Source organism: Cololabis saira, chromosome 10 (assembly GCF_033807715.1).
Source record: "Cololabis saira isolate AMF1-May2022 chromosome 10, fColSai1.1, whole genome shotgun sequence".
NCBI classification, from domain to species: domain Eukaryota; kingdom Metazoa; phylum Chordata; class Actinopteri; order Beloniformes; family Belonidae; genus Cololabis; species Cololabis saira.
The window spans coordinates 32,132,722-32,155,390 of NC_084596.1; the positions used below are offsets into that span (position 1 = coordinate 32,132,722).

General features: G+C 37.9%; 3 protein-coding genes across 3 annotated transcripts in view; all 3 read left to right on the forward strand.

The window, feature by feature from the left end:
* The window catches only part of si:ch211-106h4.4 (MAM and LDL-receptor class A domain-containing protein 2), a 32,481-nt gene extending 29,960 nt beyond the window's left edge, over nt 1-2,521 (forward strand). The window contains exons 48-51 of the mRNA XM_061732573.1: nt 254-353; nt 1,599-1,695; nt 1,800-1,872; nt 1,948-2,521. Coding sequence (XP_061588557.1) covers nt 254-353; nt 1,599-1,695; nt 1,800-1,872; nt 1,948-2,055 — 378 coding nt within the window. The 3' untranslated portion in view covers nt 2,056-2,521. The remainder of the gene's footprint in view (nt 1-253; nt 354-1,598; nt 1,696-1,799; nt 1,873-1,947) is intronic.
* A 6,310-nt stretch (nt 2,522-8,831) lies between these two features.
* LOC133452868 (peptidyl-prolyl cis-trans isomerase Fkbp12-like) lies at nt 8,832-14,807 on the forward strand. Its single transcript, XM_061732574.1, has 4 exons — nt 8,832-8,934; nt 9,027-9,074; nt 12,104-12,216; nt 13,366-14,807. Exons 1-4 carry the CDS (start codon nt 8,898-8,900, stop codon nt 13,489-13,491), a joined length of 324 nt encoding a protein of 107 aa, XP_061588558.1. The 5' UTR covers nt 8,832-8,897; the 3' UTR covers nt 13,492-14,807.
* Nucleotides 14,808-15,533: 726 nt separating this feature from the next.
* On the forward strand, nt 15,534-20,160 carry LOC133452228 (peptidyl-prolyl cis-trans isomerase Fkbp12-like). Its single transcript, XM_061731446.1, has 3 exons — nt 15,534-15,564; nt 17,454-17,566; nt 18,718-20,160. The coding sequence occupies exons 1-3, from the start codon at nt 15,534-15,536 to the stop codon at nt 18,841-18,843; spliced, it is 270 nt and encodes an 89-aa protein (XP_061587430.1). The 3' UTR covers nt 18,844-20,160.
* The last annotated feature ends 2,509 nt before the right edge of the window (nt 20,161-22,669 follow it).

The following is a 22,669-nucleotide window of genomic DNA, read 5'->3' on the forward strand; positions in this document are numbered from 1 at the left end:
TGATAGACGTCATCAGAATACATGCATAAAGGATCTGAATCATAACCTTACCACGTTTTCTCAAGCATTTTCTGTAATGGTTGAAAATAAAGCTGGAATGAATCTCGTGAATAGAATGTCTGAGCAGGATTTGGAAAAAGACTCATGGGACGTCGTCTTACCAAAGGACAGCACCAGTAATTCACGGAGGGTTTATAAACAAGCATGACGAGTGTTTCGGGTCGGCTGAATTTACTCTCTCTTTCTTCCACAGTTTGTGTTTGTGTATGAGAGGGGGATGAATCCAGGTGGAGACGTTGCTCTAGATGACATCATCGTCATCCAACACGTAATCTGTCCTGTTGAGGAAAGCGGTAACTTTTTTAAATACTTCAAGTAAACATAGATCAGGAATATGTTACCGTGGTTAATATAAGCCCTATTAGCACTGGATTAGTAGCTGGGGGCACGCAATAACTTAAAAATTAGACCCTAAATTAACAATAGCCTGGGTGGTGTAAAATAACACACATATTACGATAAACTTTGAATTACTTAGTTGTGGTAAAGTTTTGGGAGACGTGTTGAATAGGAAGTGTCCGGTCATACAGCACAGTTGTACTTCCTTGACCACAAGTAAAGTTATGCAGGTGAAAACCTGAAAAAAAATATTTAAAAGTAATACTTGAACATTAGTTGCCATGGTAACGATAAACAGAACAGTAACTGGAGCTGTAGTGAAGGCGTTATACTGCCACATACAGTAGATCACATGGTTGCTGATATTTCTGTGATTTATCTCATCATCGCTCTTCTGATGACTTTGATTCTTGTTTTTTTTTTATAGTCTCTGTGCTGAAAAAAATTATTGTTTTTAACAAAATGTAATGGATTATTATTATCACCACATTTGCTACCATTATGCCAGGGAAGAGGCAGAAAAGGCAGCAAGAGGCAATTAAAAAAACACACACACACACATCCCACCCATATATCACTGAATAACTGAGATTGAAATCATCCCATGACCTCTGTGTTTGAAATAGAGTAGGTCATTTTGTCATGAATTGGTAGAGCTGGAGCCAGATGCAGGAGAGAGAAGGAAGCAGGAGTTCCCGAAAAGGTGATTTATTAACTTAAACAAAACCAAAAGCACTGCTTAGCAGGATTGCAATAAAAAAAAAACCCAGACCTTAAACATGACCAGAACTGCAGAACCTGACCTGGCACATGGAGGGAGGAAACAGTAGGGACCAAGGCAGAGACAAGACAAGATATACACAAAAGGCTTGACAAGAAACAGGTGCTCAGGATCAGGGCAGATGGGAACAGGAGAAGTCAAGACATAACTGAAACACAAGGACTTGGGGTTTCAAAATAAAACAGGAACTTTAAATACCAAAATTGTGAAAAACCGTGAGCTTAACTCAAAAAACGTTTCTGGTGAAGGTTTTACTTTCAAATCACAGACATGTTGCACTTGCACTTTTTATCATTTATACAATTATCACAGGTACCTGTGATAAATAACCTATTAGTCAGTTCATTCCTTCCACAAATGTCAAAAGTTCCTTCTCAGTTATTGGTGTGAACATGAATGTGTTTCCCTGTGATTTTAGACTCGCTGTCCGTCGGCCTCGGGGTTGGTCTGACTCTGCTGGCCGCACTTGTCATCGCCGTCTTCTTCTATATGTTCAACCGGCATCGTAAAAACAAGTACATGAAGATTCAGTCCATAAACAGAGAAAACAATGCACAAAACAACACTCAGGAGTACTCACTTATGTTACTGATTTTATATTTGTGCTTTTGTGTTTTAGGAACCGGTCGATTCTGAACGATGACGGGAATGACCAGAACTCTGTGCTGGACCTCTTTGACCGCAGAACAGCTGTAAGCAGGATTTGGTGGCTGAATTTCTGAAATCCCTGCTAATATCAGATGACTTAAGTATATATTTTGTTTCAGGGCACACAACATGGATCTGAACCCGAATCTCACCTCTCCTTCTTCAACAAGCTTTATTCTTCATCGCCAGATACACAGAAGCCCACTGTGGTCTCATCTGATGCTTAGTCTTAGACATTTCTCCTTGATGATGCCATTGAAACAAACCACTACTACATACCCATTCATTTTTACTTGAAAATGTTGTAATTTCACTAAAGAATGACAAAGAACTTATAATGTCTGACATTTTTTTTTCCAAAAACTAGGAAATAATAGGTCAATGGAAAGCTTTTCAGTCTCTGTTTTAATTACTTTTAATAATTTTTTCACTTTTTATCTGCAAATGCAGGTTAAGAAACAGGAATCAAGACGAAAGAAAACTAGTTTTATAAAGGAGCTTGATTTACAGTGCCTTGCGAAAGTATTTGCCCCCCTGGAACTTTGTGACCTTTTGCCACATTTCAGGCTTCAAACATAAAGATATAAAACTGTAATTTTTTTTGAAGAATCAACAAGTGGGACACAATCATGAAGTGGAACGAAATGTATTGGAAATTTCAAACTTTTTTAACAAATAAAAAACTGAAAAATTGGGTGTGCAAAATTATTCACCCCCTTTACTTTCAGTGCAGTAAACTCTGTCCAGAAGTTCAGTGAGGATCTCTGAATGATCCAGTGTTGACCTAAATGACTAATGATGATAAATGGAATCCACCTGTGTGTAATCACGTCTCCGTATAAATGCACCTGCACCGTGATCGTCTCAGAGGTCCGTTTAAAGCGCAGAGAGCATCATGAAGAACAAGGAACACACCAGGCTGGTCCCAGATACTGTTGTGGAGAAGTTTAAAGCTGGATTTGGATACAAAATGATTTCCCAAGCTTTAAACATCCCAAGAAGCACTGTGCAAGCGATAATATTGAAATGGAAGGAGTATCAGACCACTGCAAATCTACCAAGACCTGGCCGTCCCTCTACACCAGGGGTCACCAACCCTGGTCCTCGAGGGCCGGTGTCCCTGCAGGTTTTAGATGTTTCCCTGCTTCATTGCACCATGATACAAGTGACTGTGTCATCAACAGAAGTATCATGACTTTGATGACAAGCTGGTGACGATGATTAATTAGAATCAGGTGTGTTAAAGCAGGGAAACATCTAAAACATGCAGGACACCGGCCCTCGAGGACCAGGGTTGGTGACCCCTGCTCTACACTTTCAGCTCATACAAGGAGAAGACTGATCAGAGATGCAGCCAAGAGGCCCATGATCACTCTGGATGAACTGCAGAGCTCTACAGCTGAGGTGGGAGACTCTGTCCATACGACAACAATCAGTCGTATACTGCACAATTCTGGCCTTTATGGAAGAGTGGCAAGAAGAAAGCCATTTCTTAAAGATATCCATATAAAGTGTTGTTTAAAGTTTGCCACAAGCCACCTGGGAGACACACCAAACATGTGGAAGAAGGTGCTCTGGTCAGATGAGACCAAAATCAAACTTTTTGGCAACAATGCAAGACGTTATGTTTGGCGTAAAAGCAACACAGCTCATCACCCTCAACACACCATCCCCACTGTCAAACATGGTGGTGGCAGCATCATGGTTTGGGCCTGCTTTTCTTCAGCAGGGACAGGGAAGATGGTTAAAATTGATGGGAAGATGGATGGAGCCAAATACAGGACCATTCTGGAAGAAAACCTGATGGAGTCTGCAAAAGACCTGAGACTGGGACGGAGATTTGTCTTCCAACAAGACAATGATCCAAAATATAAAGCAAAATCTACAATGGAATGGTTCACAAAAAACATATCCAGGTGTTAGAATGGCCAAGTCAAAGTCCAGACCTGAATCCAATGGAGAATTTGTGGAAAGAACTGAAAACTGCTGTTCACAAACGCTCTCCATCCAACCTCACTGAGCGCGAGCTGTTTTGCAAGGAGGAATGGGCAATCATGGGAAATTATAACAAAACTTCTTTCATGTTGTCATTATGGAGTATTTTGTGTAGAATTCTGAGAAAAAAAATGAATGTATTCCTATTATCAATAGGGCTGTAACATAAAAGAATGTGGGAAAAGTGAAGCGTTCTGAATACTTTCCGGACTGACTGTACCTCTAAAACAGTCTCTGACTTTTGCTGTCAAGGTCCAGATGCTACAGATGTTTCAGCTTTCAAGCAGTGCAGGAACTAAGTTAAGTCGTTGCAACCAGTTAATGAAAAGCATCACAAACAGATAATGGTAGTTAAAGAAAAAGGAAAGAAATTGTAACTGCATGCTCTCTGAGAGCCCTGGGGCAACATAAATCCTTTGAAAAGCATGTATCCTAACAGACAGACCAGTTCCACACTGAGGAAGCCATCTCACCCCCCACCACCCCTGGTCATGTAGGAGTTTTTACCTGCCATTGTTTCTGTAATAATTGCTCGGGGGTCATGTTCTGGGTCTCTGGAAAGCGCCTAGAAACAATTTAAGTTGTAGTAGACGCTATTTAAATAAAATTGAATGAATCACCCCCTCTCTTTGGTGGCAGCTGGAGGCGCTATAATTACGTTGACTCTTGCTGGTGTGAGGAGCATTTACAGCTCCACGGCTCTGCAACAATACTGATCTTGAAAGAGATTAAATATATTTTAGATATGGGAGCTGTAAGAGCCCTCCCTCCTCTCCTCTTAGTGTAGCCCCGTCTTTCTCATCATCAATGATTCTGTCATTCTGAACAGTCTGTTCAGCGTGTTCTGTGACCCAGCTAACATCCAACACCTTACGCACGGAGCAGGCCAGCTACACAGCACATATGTGTTCCCGTTTTTGAGAGGCCTACTGGATTGCCTTGCTGGTAATCGGAAGATCTTTCTTGTTGGTGATACTGTAGCAACTCCCCGCTTCAAGACCACGATTGATGAATAAACAGACATGTTTGTCTAGTTCTACTCACAGACTGTTGTGCTTCTTCAGCTGGAGAACACTGTAGTGGTTGTAGCCTGGCCACAGCTCGGGATTTTAAAATAAATAATCTATTGAGTTCATACTTTACAGGTTTAAGCCGGCCCTGATGAGAAACAATGCCTGACATCTGATCATTGGATGAAACACTGCCAATCAACACGGCATCAAGGCAGAAAGAGCTAAATGAGACTATTGATAAATATCATTTATCCTGACATGTCAAAAATGTTTACTAGAAAACCAGTGGAGCACTTAAAGATGTATTTGTATCTGATTGCGCAAGGAGGAGCGAAACACATTAGTTTAATCTAAACTTGACCAGCAAGCTACTGTTATGGGGCATCTGATGGGGATTACTGATATTCCAGCATCAGGGACAGGGTTGTATGTTACAGTTGCCTCTGAGGCAGAGCTGGTTGGTAAAACACAATGGATCTGATGCACAAATTGAAGTTGAATTTTTTCAATCGTTGACTTTTCAACTCTGTACATTTTAGAGAGGCGTCTGATGGGAACCGGCTGAATCATTTCAGACCTCATACGCGTCATAGATGGATTACACAACAACAGGCCCCTTGGCAAAGACATGTAAAAGCCTCCCACTCATCAAACTGAGAAGCAAGACACCTCAACGGTTTTCACAAATATCATAGACATAAACTGGTGATGCTGTAAGCAGCAAAATCTAAGGAATATTTTTTAAAAGACTTTCTGCTGGGTTTAATATGCCAGGTTCCAGCCACAAATGAGACATTTGATTGATAATCAAGAAAACAATGTTTTTGCTGCTTTTGCAAATCTGTACATTTGCATTCACTTTTTGAATGTAGCAGCTATTTCAAGCTAAAAGTGTGAAAACTGCTTTAAGCTGAAGGAGGAATGGAGCAATCACAGACTTGCAGATGATAAATGTAACCACAGAGCAGCACGCTGGCGTGGTGGTCAGCACTGTTGCCTGACAGCAAGAAGGTGCCTCGCTTGAAACCCGGCAAAGGTCTTTCTGTGCTTGTGTGGGCTTTTCTCTGGGTACTCCGACTTCCTCCCACAGTCCAAAAATACATACAGTATGTCAAGTTAATGCCATGTTAATCTGTGATTCTAAAATGCCTTTTACCCAAAGAGACTTGGGATAGACTCCCGCCGATCCCGGTGAAGAATAAGTTGGTAGATAATGAAGGGATGTGTACATAATTAGGATTCCGCAGATAGTTGCACTCTTTTATGTCACCTTGCAGATAGGTAACATCTCTGCAGACCCCTCACACCCAGGACACAGTACTGTACGCCAAAACCTCCAGACACAGAGACAGTTTCTTCCCCAAGATGTTGCTCTGATGAACTGTCATTACTCAAGAGTCTCAGAGTAATCAATCACTGTACAATAATAATAATAATAATAATAATAATAACCACAATCATATTCTGTAACAATGCACTTTTCAATAACCATGACTACCTCATACTGCTGCACCTTTCACTTTAAAAATAAAAGTATATATGTTAATAAGAGCTGTATTTGTCTATTTACTGTACAGTGAGCGAAAATAACCGAGTCAAATTCCCTGTCTTGTTTGATCTGACTTGGCCAAATAAACCTGATTCTGATTCTGATTCAGATGGTAACAATGCCTTCAAGAACAAAAAGAAAAGAGTGTACAGTTTTTTCTTTTTCAAGCCTTTGAGTTACCAGTCTATACCATTGGGTACTGTTTTAGTTTCCGGTCCATCCATTTGTCATCAATACCTGCTTATTCCTATTTATGGTAATTTTTTTTTTAGTAATTGTACATCTCTATATTGTCTTTTTTCCCTGTTTATCTTTATATCTCTTATTTTCTTATTTTCGAATATATACATTTGAACATATTTTGAATGAATGTAAGCTTTATTCCCAACATGAGAAAACATAAAAACAACACACAAGTCAAAATAGTCAAAACAACAAAAAATAAAACAATGTTACCATGTCCGAAAAGGAGTAGAAAGAGGCATGTGCTTATTTAATCCTACCCCTTCTCCCTTCTCAGTAACTAACAATCTTCTTAATCTTCTGTCTTAACACATTCACAAATTACTGCATATATTGTGTATCAACACCTCATGAATATACATAGTTACATATTTACATTACATATGTACATATTTACAAACAAAGAAAATAAATAATGTAAGTAAACAAGTGAGTAAATGATGTGTGGAAACAGCTGGTGATTGTGAAAGCCCTTCATCCTCCCTATACCCTGTGAAAACCATCTTTTTGTACCGCTGTTTGGGCTGGCTCATGCTTGGACATTGCTTGAGCTCCGCACCCAAACTGTTCCACAACTTCACTCCACATATGGAAATAGTAAATGTCTTTAGTGTTGTGCAGACACAAATGTGTTTTAAATTGTTTTCCCCTCTCAAATTATAATCCCCATTTCTGTTAAAAAACAATTTTTGAATATTTCCAGGAAGCTTGTTGTTTTTTGCTTTGTACATAGTTTGTGCTGTTTGAAAGTGAACAAGATCAGTAAATTTTAATGTTTTGGATTTTATGAAGAGTGAATTTGTGTGATTTTTGTAACCGGCATTATGAATGACCCTTATGGCTCTTTTTTGCAGCATTGATAGTGATTGTAGTGTACATTTATACGTATTGCCCCAAACCTCCGCACGGTAATTTAAATATGGTGAAACCAGTGAACAATAGAGAATGTGGAGTGATTTGTGGTCCAGAATATGTTTTGCCCTATTGATTACTGAGATGCTTCTTGATAGTTTGTTTTGTACATGTTTTGAGTGAGATTTCCAGTTTATTTTATCATCTATTATTACACCAAGAAACTTATTTTCATGAACTCTTTCAATATCCACACCTTCTACTTGCACCCGCACTTGAGTATCCCTTTTACAATTACCAAATAACATTATTTTAGTTTTACTTAAGTTTAATGATCATTTATTTCTGTCAAACCACCTCTTTAATTTGCACATTTCTGCAGTGATCATATCCAGTAGCCCCTTTAAATCCCCCCCAGAACAAAAAATATTTGTGTCATTGGCAAACAATACTAATTTTAATATTTTTGATACCTTAAAGAAATTTCATTTAAGTTAATTCATAAATTCTATCCTACAAATGATCACATTGTAAAAAGATTCAAAAGAATGAAATATCGATTCAAACTGTACTTTTTGTTCTGCAAAATCTGAAACGATAACTCACTTATTCTGGCTGTGCCCCATTGTTCAAACTTTTTGGAGTGATATGTGTAATTTTGTGTCTGAAAGAATTGAAACTGATTTTAAATGATTTTGGAAGGATGTTTTGTTTGGTGATTTTGACCATGTAACAATTAGAACAAAGCCAAAAGAAACATTATTAATTTGTTGATTATCCTCGCAAGATTCCACATCCACAAATCCAAATTCTTACACAAAAAACCCTCTTTTTTTACTTTTCATTGTGAATTAAAACAGTATCTGGACTCTATTAAGTTTTCTACTAATTCAAAAGCAATCAAAACCATAAATGTATGTAAATGTTTTGGCTTTCTGTTATAATTTCATCCCCCCTGGCTGGTTATAATGTGTTGTGCTTTTTGTTATGTTTTTTTTTTGTTATAATTCAACGTGAATTTGCATAATGTGAAGTTTTGTTATTATTGTACTGTTTGCAAATGTTTAAAAATAAAATAAAATAAATATATATATATATATATATATATATATATATATATATATATATATATATATATATATATATATATATGATACCTTGCAAATATCATTGATGTAAAGGATAACCAGTTTCGGACCCAGTACTGACTATAAATAAATGATGTGTGCTCCCGGGGCCCGGTCCAGATCCTGGAACCACGTGACTCGGAGCGCACTGAAGTCTGATTTATGGTTGCGCGTTACAACAACGCAGGCCTACGGCGTAGGTTCTGCGTCGATTTACCGCGGAACCATAATTCAGGGCTTGACGAGGACGCGGAGAGCCTGCTCTGGTGAAGACGGCAGCAGCAAGAACAATGGGAGTAGACGTGGAAACCCTCAGGCCAGGAGACGGTAAATACTCACTATTTTCACAGTTTTTTTGCTTCCTTTTAGTACTATATTTCGGTATAATCTAAGTCTTGAGTTTTTCTGTTTTGTTCCAGGAAAGACTTTTCCGCAAAAAGGAAAGCAGGTTTCCGTCCACTATGTTGGTGAGATCCCTTTCCTTTTTCATCGTTCAACTGTTTCTTGTGTTTTTTTGTTTTTTTTAATTGAATTGAAACAAAAAAATGCAACACAAAATTGTAAATAGGACAATATGTGTGTGATTTCTCTGACGAGAACGTCGCCGCTAATGGCGTGATTGTCGATACAAAGCTACCTTAGCTTAGCATTGAGCCAGCCGTCATTCGCACTCGCGTGGTCGAATCAGCCGCTCCTCAATCTCGCTGCGCTGCTATTTCAGTCTTTACGGTACAGTGTGAATGCGGCTCAAAAACCTAAAGATATCAAGTACTGAGTTTGAGGTAATGCAGATATATTTTTTTTTCATATTTGTTTAATTGCCTTGATTACACCTAATAATACTTCTATTTCATGTTGTTTTTGTATGTTTGTATAGATATACGTATTATATTTATATCATAGTCATATTTATATCATAGTCATATTTATATCATAGTTACTGTATATAATATTTATGATAGAGCTTACATTTGGTATTAAACAGGTTATTTTTGTAAAAATTATATATATTTATACAAATTAGTGTATAGTATAAAACGTAAATACAGGCATATAATTTATGTTTAGTTGTGGAAAGGGGGTGGGATTAAATAAGTTTATACTTCCTCCCACTCCTTTTCAAACATGTAACTGAAATGTTTTTTTTTCTTTATGTAGTGGAATGCCCACCTGTATTTGTTTCTCTTATCTTTTTTTATACATGTTCGAAATAAATAAAACAACCGCATACTTCCACCGTATGGTTTACACACTATTATATTTACACACCCTTACTATATAAGAAAAGGATGAAACACTTTTTTTCTTTTCTTTTTTTTGCTTCAGGTTCTGTGTGGCAGAAACTGTAAAAACGAATTATTCCATAATTTCACCTAATACCTCTCTTCAGGACTACAATCACTAAAAAACATGCTCAATTTTACTGTACATATATTAAGATCTAAACGTCAAATATTTTAGTTTCCTACAAAGGTCAGTCGGCTGCTTTGCTTCAGGTTCTGTGTTGCAGAAACTAAAAACTATAATTCCATAATTTCACCTAATACCTCTCTTCAGGACTACAGTCACTACAAGCATGCTCAATTTCAAACACCTAGGCCATAAAGGTGACTGGCCTTTGTAGGAAAGTCAAATGTTTGAAGTTTAGATCTTAATATTTGTACAGTTAAAGTGTTTGAAATTGAGCATGCTTGTAGTGATTGTAGTTGTGAAAAGAAGTATATGAGGTATTAGGTGAAATTATGGAAGAATTAATTTTTACGGTCTCTGCAACACAGAACCTGAAGTGAAAAAAATAAGTGTTTCATCCTTTTCTTTCATAGTAAAAGTGTGTAAATATTACGGTGGAAGTATGGGTGTAATCAAGGTAATGAAAAAAATATCTGCATTACCTCAAACTCAGTACTTCATATCTTTCTGTTTTTGAGCCGCATTCATTCATTCGCCGTAAAGACTGAAATAGCAGCGCACATGATTTTCACGAGCGGCTGATTCGAGTACGAATGACGGCTGTCTTCACCGCAGTGAAATACGGGGGCGGAAATTAGTTTTACTAATACATATACTCACTTGTGTACTTGTAAAAGTAATCTGGCAGTACACAAAATTGTGAACGCCGAAGAGAAAGCAACGCAAGTCAGCTTTGGGTGTTCCCTTCGTTCACAATGAATGTGCTAAGCTAATGATGCTAACCATTTCCTGACAGCAGCGTCCCTGTCCGCGGGAGCGCGCATTCGTTCGGAACATGCGCGCCCCCGTCATCTTACACCCACATGGACGGGAAACAGAAACCTGCATCTGTTGTGAATACGTGAGACTGCTGGAGCTTGAAGCCGCAGGGCAGAAACAATGCAAACGTTATTTTGTTCTGTAATTGTTTCGGGTGCCATGAATGAGATATACACGTGCCATTTTTCTTATTGTGAAGGTGGAATTGAGCGGTAGTAAATCTGAGCAAGTGTCCAACGAGGGACACACTTCCTATCTTGGAAAGCTACTTCAAAACAATGAGCTGCTTCTGTTCAATTCTAGGGCTGCAGCTATAGAATATTTTAGTAATCGAGTATTCTACGGAAAATTCCATTGAGTAATCGGATAAAACATATTTTTATTTAGTTAAAGAGCAATTATAAATAAGATGTTAGATGTTATTTGACATTACTAAGACTAAATTATATAATCCAGTAGGTTCATGGCTGTGCATTTAAAAACCCTGAACTTACACCAGCTGACCAAATTCACAGCCTTCACTCAAAAAAAACTAAGGATCTTACCAAGAAATTTTCTTATTTCTAACCTAAAAATGCCATTACATCGGATAACACACATCACTTAAAAGGTTAGGTGTTTTTCCCACGTATTTCAATTGAACTTTCATTTGTGTCAAGCTAATTTTAAGTTTTTAAGTTGAAGTCTTTATAAGATTTTGAGTTTTGGCAGTATTCAAAATAAAATTATGAGACCTGCTGTATTGGAGCACATTTTCTTTTAGTTAAAACTGTATCGGGAACAGATGTTTAGAGGAACCTATTTATGTACTGGGTTAGAGGGGGAACGTATAGGAGAACGGACCAGAAGAATATAGAGTGAATTGAAAATAAAAGTTAAGCACTGAGCTACATGTGTCTCCGTCTGGGCCATTGCAGACTGCCTGAGCATGGCATGTTAAAAAACCAAACATATCCGCCGCCTCTTTCTTCCTTTAAGTGCGTGGCGCCAGCGCGTTTTGCCGCATTAAACGTAGTCCGGGCGAAATACCATGCTTTGGGCTGGCAAAATTAAACGATTCCTCGAGGCAGAGAAAATTCCTCGATCATTTTTTGTAATCGAATTACTCATATTATTCGAGGAATCGTTTCCGCCCTATTCAATTCACTCAGCAGCTCACATTTTAACACATAACTACATTGTATTAATAAGAATTAAAAAAAGAAACTCGCTGCAACACAAACGTGTCAACACCTCTGGCTGCTTTTTCTCTGCTGCTATTGAACAGGCACGCTGACAAACGGGAAGCAGTTTGACTCCTCCAGGGACCGAGGACAACCCTTCCAGTTCACGCTGGGAGCTGGGGAAGTGATCCGTGGTTGGGATGAAGGTGTAGCTCAGGTAAGGACTGGAATCGTACGGCTGTTGACAGGCTGCCCAGTATTTGTTGGATAAGAGTGTCTGTTATCTGCTTATTGTTTAGATAGCTGGGTGGCCAGAGGTCACTCTGTTTCTGACTGACTAGATGTATTAGCTGGACCTTATATACGAAAAAAAGGAACTTCTTTACTATATTATTTTACTCTTCAGCCAAAGAATAAGATGAAGCAGCTATATTAAATACAGCTTTCCCTAACAGTGTTAATCTGCAGATCACAGCCTCTGACTGCTTCCTAAAGAAGAATCATTTGTAAAATTGCCTCAGATATTTCCTCATAAACCACTGTAGTACATCTGTCTGCAATACAGGATTATTAGCAGATGCACTCTCATTTTCTTGTTTGCCTACTTACCCAGCAACTCTGTTCATCTCAGGCAGCCATTTTAAAACAGCAAATTGGCATCCAGACTCCAACTAAGCACACAAGAGGTTTTGTCTGTTTTCATCCGTTAAGTGCGGCATGGCACTCATGAGTATAATTATTATCCTGATATGATATGAACACATGTCTTATTAGTTTTCTGGCAGGAAGGTTCAAACTGAGCAACATACGATCTGCAATTTATGTTTATATTCTGTCATGGCTTAATGTCAAGAAGGCAGATAGTAAGAGTGGAAAGTTTTCCACAGTATTTATCATGTAGATGGGACCTTTGGACGGCCAGTGCCAGCTGACCACGGGGAGTCACGACGATATGCAGCAAGCACTCGTATGCTTTAATTTATCAAACTGCTCTTGAAAGCACAGTTGAGTCATCTGAGCAGATGAGACAAAGTGGGTTGTTTTGGTAAAGAGACCAGATGTACTCTCAATACGGTTGTATAATGTCCTCAGTAGCTCTGGAGCTCTCTTTTGCTGAAGTCTTCATCGCCATCAGGGTCATTTCGGCTTGTGTTTAGACGCGAGTAGATGCAAGTGAGCTACAGGATGCATGTATCGCTCAGAGGGGGTCGAATGAACGCTGTCTGCTCCTAATGCGATGGCTCACTGGCAAAAGCCAGCCATTTCTGTCACATTATGACATTCACGTACTGCAACTTTTAAAGTATTAAGTAGCAAGTAACGAAAGGATTTCACCATGTCCCGTGTAACTTCTTCACTTCCACAGATGAGCGTCGGTCAGCTGGCCAAGTTGACCTGCTCCCCGGACTACGCGTACGGCAGCAAAGGCTACCCGCCCATCATCCCTGCCAACTCCACCCTCATCTTTGAGGTGGAGCTCCTCAAATGCTGAGTGTTTCCACTGAAAGTTAATACTGAATTTTTATTTTTTTTTTCCATTCCACCCACCTCTGTTATATATAATTGCTTGCATAAAGGTGCTGTCAAAGATTTATAAACATGAATAAATGATTTTAGAAAGAATATTTAAAATTTGTTATAAACTAAGAAATGAGAGAGAATTGGGACTTTACTATTTCAGTTGATGATGGTCGTGCCTGGGAAACTTGAAAAGAATATTTCACCAGTTTGGGGTAAATGGATGTTGCTTTCTTGACAGTCTGAGATTGACCATATTGATTTTAAAACTATTGAATATGAAATATCGAGCATCAACATGGATTTAAGCTTGCATTCATCCAGCGGGTTATGTCACAATCACATTTTTAAAGTTTCATGACTTGATCTTAATCTAACATGTCTAGTGTCCTTAAGAGCGCGTGGCAGCTCTGGAGTTATTGTGAACAGTTGTTCACTGTAACTTCAGATTTACAATCATTGTTGCCCATAAAAGACTTGAAACAGTTTAAATCTCATCTCTCTTTCAGTACCCCCTCCAAAGTCTCTGTTGAATCCTATTAAAATATAGTTTCATAGTCCTCAAATTTAAATCTGTAATATTGAATTTGGTCAGTTTTGTTGAAGTGTTCTATTCAATGCGGCTCGTAACATAATAATTTGAGGATATCGTTATTGTTTTACTTGTTAAAACTTATTCACATTTCACTAATTGGTCTGCATAAAAGTTGTACAATGAAGAGCAAAAAAAGCAACTGAATTTAAGGGAGGAAAAAAAAGTGGAACGAGTGACAGTAAGCACACGTTGGCTACCCATCTTCTCAGCGACTCTTAATTTGATCACAAGTGTTTATTCTCGTCTTTCAGAAGTAGTGTGGTAGTGGTTAGTGATGTTAAAATCCACAAGTGACACCTTTTTTTTCCAAGACTTTTTTTTTTTTCATGGATAATTTTATTCCTGCTGTAGGTGCATTTAGATGACAACTTAAAACAATCGCACAAGTCTTGAGAAAAATAGTCTTTGTATGAAAAGAATCACAGCTTAAAACTGAACTAACTTTGGCTTGTTTCTTTTGTGTTGCCACGTTTACTCTTAAAAGCAGATTTTGACACCTGTGTTCCTTAAACTCGCTTTTTGGTCCTTTAATCCAGGTTTTAGACCTGAAGTGTCCTTGTGTTACATCGTAATCAAAACACTGTTTTGTGTTTATTTTTTTCTTTTGTATTGCCTTTTTCCTTCATTGTATTATCAGAACTCTTACCTGTGGCTGTTGCAGTCTCACATTAAAATCAGGATACTGTATAAATGAATCACTGTCTCATCTTTGACATCATGGTAACAAATCTTTGGTGCAAATGACTCTTCAGTAAGAAGTTGTGGCTGTATTTTTCTTAATTCTAGATTCAAATGGTTGTATCAGAAAATCTAAAAATAATGTTAAAATTGTTTATAAATTATTGGAACTGTTATGGAAGCGCAATAGGAAATAAAAGGCCAGAGAAAAAAGGTGCATGCTTAAATATGCTGTGAAGGTGAGTATGCCTAAAAGTTAATTTTTAAGTTGGATAGGTTTACTGTTGAACTGTCTCATCGCTTTTAATATGTTTAGATGCTCTGAGCAGTTTTAATGTTGCTCTTTTTGTTTGCAGCATCAGAATCAGGTCTGCAGCAAGTCAATATATACTCATGTAATTGTTTTTTCTTTTGATTTGCTTTTGACAATTTTTTAAAATTTAAGAAGTGAAAACTACATTAATATGAAAAAAAACCTATATGAATTAGCTTGCATGAGTTAATATTAAACTGTAAAAACGAATTATTCCATAATTTCACCTAATACCTCTCTTCAGGACTACAATCACTAAAAAACATGCTCAATTTTACTGTACATATATTAAGATCTAAACGTCAAATATTTTAGTTTCCTACAAAGGTCAGTCGGCTGCTTTGCTTCAGGTTCTGTGTTGCAGAAACTAAAAACTATAATTCCATAATTTCACCTAATACCTCTCTTCAGGACTACAGTCACTACAAGCATGCTCAATTTCAAACACCTAGGCCATAAAGGTGACTGGCCTTTGTAGGAAAGTCAAATGTTTGAAGTTTAGATCTTAATATTTGTACAGTTAAAGTGTTTGAAATTGAGCATGCTTGTAGTGATTGTAGTTGTGAAAAGAAGTATATGAGGTATTAGGTGAAATTATGGAAGAATTAATTTTTACGGTCTCTGCAACACAGAACCTGAAGTGAAAAAAATAAGTGTTTCATCCTTTTCTTTCATAGTAAAAGTGTGTAAATATTACGGTGGAAGTATGGGTGTAATCAAGGTAATGAAAAAAATATCTGCATTACCTCAAACTCAGTACTTCATATCTTTCTGTTTTTGAGCCGCATTCATTCATTCGCCGTAAAGACTGAAATAGCAGCGCACATGATTTTCACGAGCGGCTGATTCGAGTACGAATGACGGCTGTCTTCACCGCAGTGAAATACGGGGGCGGAAATTAGTTTTACTAATACATATACTCACTTGTGTACTTGTAAAAGTAATCTGGCAGTACACAAAATTGTGAACGCCGAAGAGACAGCAACGCAAGTCAGCTTTGGGTGTTCCCTTCGTTCACAATGAATGTGCTAAGCTAATGATGCTAACCATTTCCTGACAGCAGCGTCCCTGTCCGCGGGAGCGCGCATTCGTTCGGAACATGCGCGCCCCCGTCATCTTACACCCACATGGACGGGAAACAGAAACCTGCATCTGTTGTGAATACGTGAGACTGCTGGAGCTTGAAGCCGCAGGGCAGAAACAATGCAAACGTTATTTTGTTCTGTAATTGTTTCCAATGTGAATAAGGGTGCCATGAATGAGATATACACGTGCCATTTTTCTTATTGTGAAGGTGGAATTGAGCGGTAGTAAATCTGAGCAAGTGTCCAACGAGGGACACACTTCCTATCTTGGAAAATGCTACTTCAAAACAATGAGCTGCTTCTGTTCAGTTCTAGGGCTGCAGCTATAGAATATTTTAGTAATCGAGTATTCCATCGAGTAATCGGATAAAACGTATTTTTATTTAGTTAAAGAGCAATTATAAATAAGATGTTAGATGTTATTTGACATTACTAAGACTAAATTATATAATCCAGTAGGTTCATGGCTGTGCATTTAAAAACCCTGAACTTACACCAGTTGACCAAATTCACTGCCTTCACTCAAAAAAAACTAAGGATCTTACCAAGAAATTTTCTTATTTCTAACCTAAAAATGCCATTACACCTGATAACACACATCACTTAAAAGGTTAGGTGTTTTTCCCACGTATTTCAATTGAACTTTCATTTGTGTCAAGCTAATTTTAAGTTTTTAAGTTGAAGTCTTTATAAGATTTTGAGTTTTGGCAGTATTCAAAATAAAATTATGAGACCTGCTGTATTGGAGCACATTTTCTTTGAGTTAAAACTGTATCGGGAAAAGATGTTTAGAGGAACCTATGTATGTACCGGGTTAGAGGGGGAATGTATAGGAGAACGGACCAGAAGAATATAGAGTGAATTGAAAATAAAAGTTAAGCACCGAGCTACATGTGTCTCCCGTCTGGGCCATTGCAGACTGTCTGAGCACGGCATGTTACAAAAACCAAACATATCCGCCGCCTCTTTCTTCCTTTAAGTGCGTGGCGCCAGTGCGTTGTGCCGCATTAAATGTAGTCCGGGCGAAATACCTGCTTTGGGCTGGCAAAATTAAACGATTCCTCGAGGCAGAGAAAATTCCTCGATCACTTTTTGTAATCGAATTACTCATATTCGAGGAATCGTTTCAACCCTATTCAATTCACTCAGCAGCTCACATTTTAACACATAACTACATTGTATTAATAAGAATTAAAAAAAGAAACTCGCTGCAACACAAACGTGTCAACACCTCTGGCTGCTTTTTCTCTGCTGCTATTGAACAGGCACGCTGACAAACGGGAAGCAGTTTGACTCCTCCAGGGACCGAGGACAACCCTTCCAGTTCACGCTGGGAGCTGGGGAAGTGATCCGTGGTTGGGATGAAGGTGTAGCTCAGGTAAGGACTGGAATCGTACGGCTGTTGAGGGGCTGCCCAGTATTTGTTGGATAAGAGTGTCTGTTATCTGCTTATTGTTTAGATAGCTGGGTGGCCAGAGGTCACTCTGTTTCTGACTGACTAGATTTATTAGCTGGACCTTATACGAAAAATATATTATATTAATATACTATATTATTTTACTCTTCAGCCAAAGAATAAGATGAAGCAGCTATATTAAATACAGCTTTCCCTAACAGTGTTAATCTGCAGATCGCAGCCTCTGACTGCTTCCTAAAGAAGAATCATTCGTAAAATTGCCTCAGATATTTCCTCATGAACCACCGTAGTACATCTGTCTGCACTACAGGATTATTAGCAGATGCACTCTCATTTTCTTGTTTGCCTACTTACCCAGCAACTCTGTTCATCTCAGGCAGCCATTTTAAAACGGCAAATTGGCATCCAGACTCCAACTAAGCACACAAGAGGTTTTGTCTCTTTTCATCCGTTAAGTGCGGCATGGCACTCATGAGTATAATTATTATCCTGATATGATATGAACACATGTCTTATTAGTTTTCTGGCAGGAAGGTTCAAACTGAGCAACATACAATCGGCAATTTATGTTTATATTCTGTCATGGCTTAATGTCAAGAAGGCAGATAGTAAGAGTGGAAAGTTTTCCACAGTATTTATCATGTAGATGGGACCTTTGGACGGCCAGTGCCAGCTGACCACGGGGAGTCACGACGATATGCAGCAAGCACTCGTATGTTTTTAATTTATCAAACTGCTCTTGAAAGCACAGTTGAGTCATCTGAGCAGATGAGACAAAGTGGGTTGTTTTGGTAAAGAGACCAGATGTACTCTCAAAACGCTTGTATAATGTCCTCAGTAGCTCTGGAGCTCTCTTTTGCTGAAATCTTCATCGTCATCAGGGTCATTTCGGCTTGTGTTTAGACGCGAGTAGATGCAAGTGAGCTACAGGATGCATGTATCGCTCAGAGGGGGGCGAATGAACGCTGTCTGCTCCTAATGCGATGGCTCACTGGCAAAAGCCAGCCATTTCTGTCACATTATCACATTCACGTACTGCAACTGTTAAAGTATTAAGCAGCAAGTAACGAAAGGATTTCACCATGTCCCGTGTAACTTCTTCACTTCCACAGATGAGCGTCGGTCAGCTGGCCAAGTTGACCTGCTCCCCGGACTACGCGTACGGCAGCAAAGGCTACCCGCCCATCATCCCTGCCAACTCCACCCTCATCTTTGAGGTGGAGCTCCTCAAATGCTGAGTGTTTCCACTGAAAGTTAATACTGAATTATTTTTTTTTTTTTTCCATTCCACCCACCTCTGTTATATATAATTGCTTGCATAAAGGTGCTGTCAAAGATTTATAAACATGAATAAATGATTTTAGAAAGAATATTTAAAATTTGTTATAAACTAAGAAATGAGAGAGAATTGGGACTTTACTATTTCAGTTGATGATGGTCGTGCCTGGGAAACTTGAAAAGAATATTTCACCAGTTTGGGGTAAATGGATGTTGCTTTCTTGACAGTCTGAGATTGACCATATTGTTTTTAAAACTCTTGAATATGAAATATCGAGCATCAACATGGATTTAAGCTTGCATTCGTCCAGCGGGTTATGTCACAATCTTATTTTTAAAGTTTCATGACTTGATCTTAATGTAACATCTCTAGTGTCCTTAAGAGCGCGTGGCAGCTCTGGAGTTATTGTGAACAGTTGTTCACTGTAACTTCAGATTTACAATCATTGTTGCCCATAAAAGACTTGAAACAGTTTAAATCTCATCTCTCTTTCAGTACTCCTTCCAAAGTCTCTGTTGAATCCTATTAAAATATAGTTTCATAGTCCTCAAATTTAAATCTGTAATATTGAATTTGGTCAGTTTTGTTGAAGTGTTCTATTCAATGCGGCTCGTAACATAATAATTTGAGGATATCGTTATTGTTTTACTTGTTAAAACTTATTCACATTTCACTAATTGGTCTGCATAAAAGTTGTACAATGAAGAGCAAAAAAAGCAACTGAATTTAAGGGAGAAAAAAAAGTGGAACGAGTGACAGTAAGCACACGTTGGCTACCCATCTTCTCAGCGACTCTTAATTTGATCACAAGTGTTTATTCTCGTCTTTCAGAAGTAGTGTGGTAGTGGTTAGTGATGTTAAAATCCACAAGTGACACCTTTTTTTTTCCAAGACTTTTTTTTTTTCCATGGATAATTTTATTCCTGCTGTAGGTGCATTTAGATGACAACTTAAAACAATCGCACAAGTCTTGAGAAAAATAGTCTTTGTATGAAAAGAATCACAGCTTAAAACTGAATTAACTTTGGCTTGTTTCTTTTGTGTTGCCACATTTACTCTTAAAAGCAGATTTTGACACCTGTGTTCCTTAAACTCGCTTTTTGGTCCTTTAATCCAGGTTTTAGACCTGAAGTGTCCTTGTGTTACATCGTAATCAAAACACTGTTTTGTGTTTATTTTTTTCTTTTGTATTGCCTTTTTCCTTCATTGTATTATCAGAACTCTTACCTGTGGCTGTTGCAGTCTCACATTAAAATCAGGATACTGTATAAATGAATCACTGTCTCATCTTTGACATCATGGTAACAGATCTTTGGTGCAAATGACTCTTCAGTAAGAAGTTGTGGCTGTATTTTTCTTAATTCTAGATTCAAATGGTTGTATCAGAAAATCTAAAAATAATGTTAAAATTGTTTATAAATTATTGGAACTGTTATGGAAGCGCAATAGGAAATAAAAGGCCAGAGAAAAAAGGTGCATGCTTAAATATGCTGTGAAGGTGAGTACGCCTAAAAGTTAATTTTTAAGTTGGATAGGTTTACTGTTGAACTGTCTCATTGCTTCTAATATGTTTAGATGCTCTGAGCAGTTTTAATGTTGCTCTTTTTGTTTGCAGCATCAGAATCAGGTCTGCAGCAAGTCAATATATATATACTCATGTAATTGTTTTTTCTTTTGATTTGCTTTTGACAATTTTTGAAAATTTAAGAACTGAAAACTACATTAATATGAAAAAAAACCTATATGAATTAGCATGCATGAGTTAATATTAGGTAAATATTCACAAGATAAATGATGGGATGTTGTCCTACACTTGCACTTAAAAGGGTACACCTGGAAAATGTCAGTACACCTGATAAAGTGGCTGGTAAGTGTATATTTCAAACTGCCAAAATGTAAGATGATTTCAGTCCAACGTGCATACATTTTGGCCCATTCTTTACATTTAAGTTCATTGCTGTCTTCGGGTCACAGCTGAAGTCTGGATGAAGCCACTGATTATTTTTTACTCATTCTTTTATAGATTTTCTCGTGCTTGGGATCATTTTCCTGCGTCATAACTTCAGTTTCACCCAAACTTTAGCTGACTGACCTCACTGGACTGGACATTACTTTGGTGCACAGAGGAATTCATAGTGAACCCAGTGACGGCCGGGTGTCCAGGTACACTTATTGCAAAATAATGCCTCTAGCGCCTGCCCTTCAGTTGGTGCAAGGTTTTTCTGTTTACCTTTTTACCACACATGGCCCTTGGATTAAAGCCAAGCACCTCCAGTTTGGTTGTTTGTGTTCCAGAGGTCTTGTTTGTTCAGATACAACATTGCAAACCTATACCCCCATACAATTTAAACAGTTATTACACAGTCAGAACACAGTAATATTGAATAACTGCCAGATATTGAAAGTTGAAGTTATCTTGGGAAAAAAAATGGACATGAGCACTGATTCTTTGCACATTTGACAATTATACAGCCATAAAATCAAAATAAATCCAGGCGGCCTGAATGTAATTACAGATATAGGAGGGTTAACATGCTAAATGATACTTGCAGAGATTAAGATGTTTCACTTTTTTAGTCTTGTAGTGTGAATTGTCTTACTTGAAGAAATGTTATTTCTTACTTGAAATGATGGATTTGGGAATGGATTTGTAGTCCGTACCAGTTTAATGTGCAGCGCCAAGCTCTTTGAGATATTTGCAGACGCAGCTCTTTGCGGGTGTTGTGTTAACACACCGGAGTGCTCTAAACTCACAAATTTAATTGATAGAGGGGATTACACTTGCTGATGGTCAGTCAATAAAGATTAGCAGCGCCTGGCTGATGTTGATCCTCTTAGGTCCCATGACACAAGTTCCACACACGCTTCTGCATTTAGTTGTTGTCGAATCACATCATGGTGTAACATAATGCCATAGCTTTTTGGGTTGTATTCACCTCATCTTAAAATCTGATACGGGCAGGCCTAGCCCCATTTGTCACGTTTCTTTTTTTTTTTTTTTTTTTTTTTTTTAATACAAGGCCCTGTAGAAAAAAAACTCAGACAAACTTGAAACATGGAGAAATTTCTCTTTCGGGTGATTTTACATTTTCCACGCTGCTGCGACATCTAGTGGGGAGGTTTGGAATAACATTAATTAAATCAATTTTGTACAATTTGTTCTACAAATAATCTGTCTACTGTATGTCTGGACTGGGTTATTATTAAATAACGAAGTCTGAGTTATTTATGTAGTGATAGGTCGCTTTTGAAATCCCTTCCAGTTTTTGATCAAATTATCGATTACTGGGATTAATCTAATAGTTTTTGTAATTGGAAACAAGTAACTAAAATTATTTAAGCGGAATAAATTGAATGTAGGCCTATTATATTTTTCTTTTGACAGCATTTTTTTTCTTCAAGACTATATATTACCCAATGGTTTTGGCAACCTGACTAAATACTTTTATAACGCTAAATCATTTAAACAGTGAACTTTCTCTGTGACGGTTGCATTGGAGTGTTTTACTTTAGTCTCGTAAAGTAAAAATTCTGAATATTACTTTTACTCCACGTCGAGGTTCATTGATTAATTGACTAATCTTTTGGTTCCCAAGTTAAGTACACAGGTAGGGTTTTTCCCACTTTCAGAAAGCATAATGGATTTTTTTTTTAAAGCGCTAACTTAAATTAAATGTAGGCTAATAAGTCGTGAATAGTAAAAATTACGACGACATTGAATGTAGCGTTTGCATGATCAACAGGAGTGACGTCACGGCTGGACACTAAACTTATACAGACGAGTT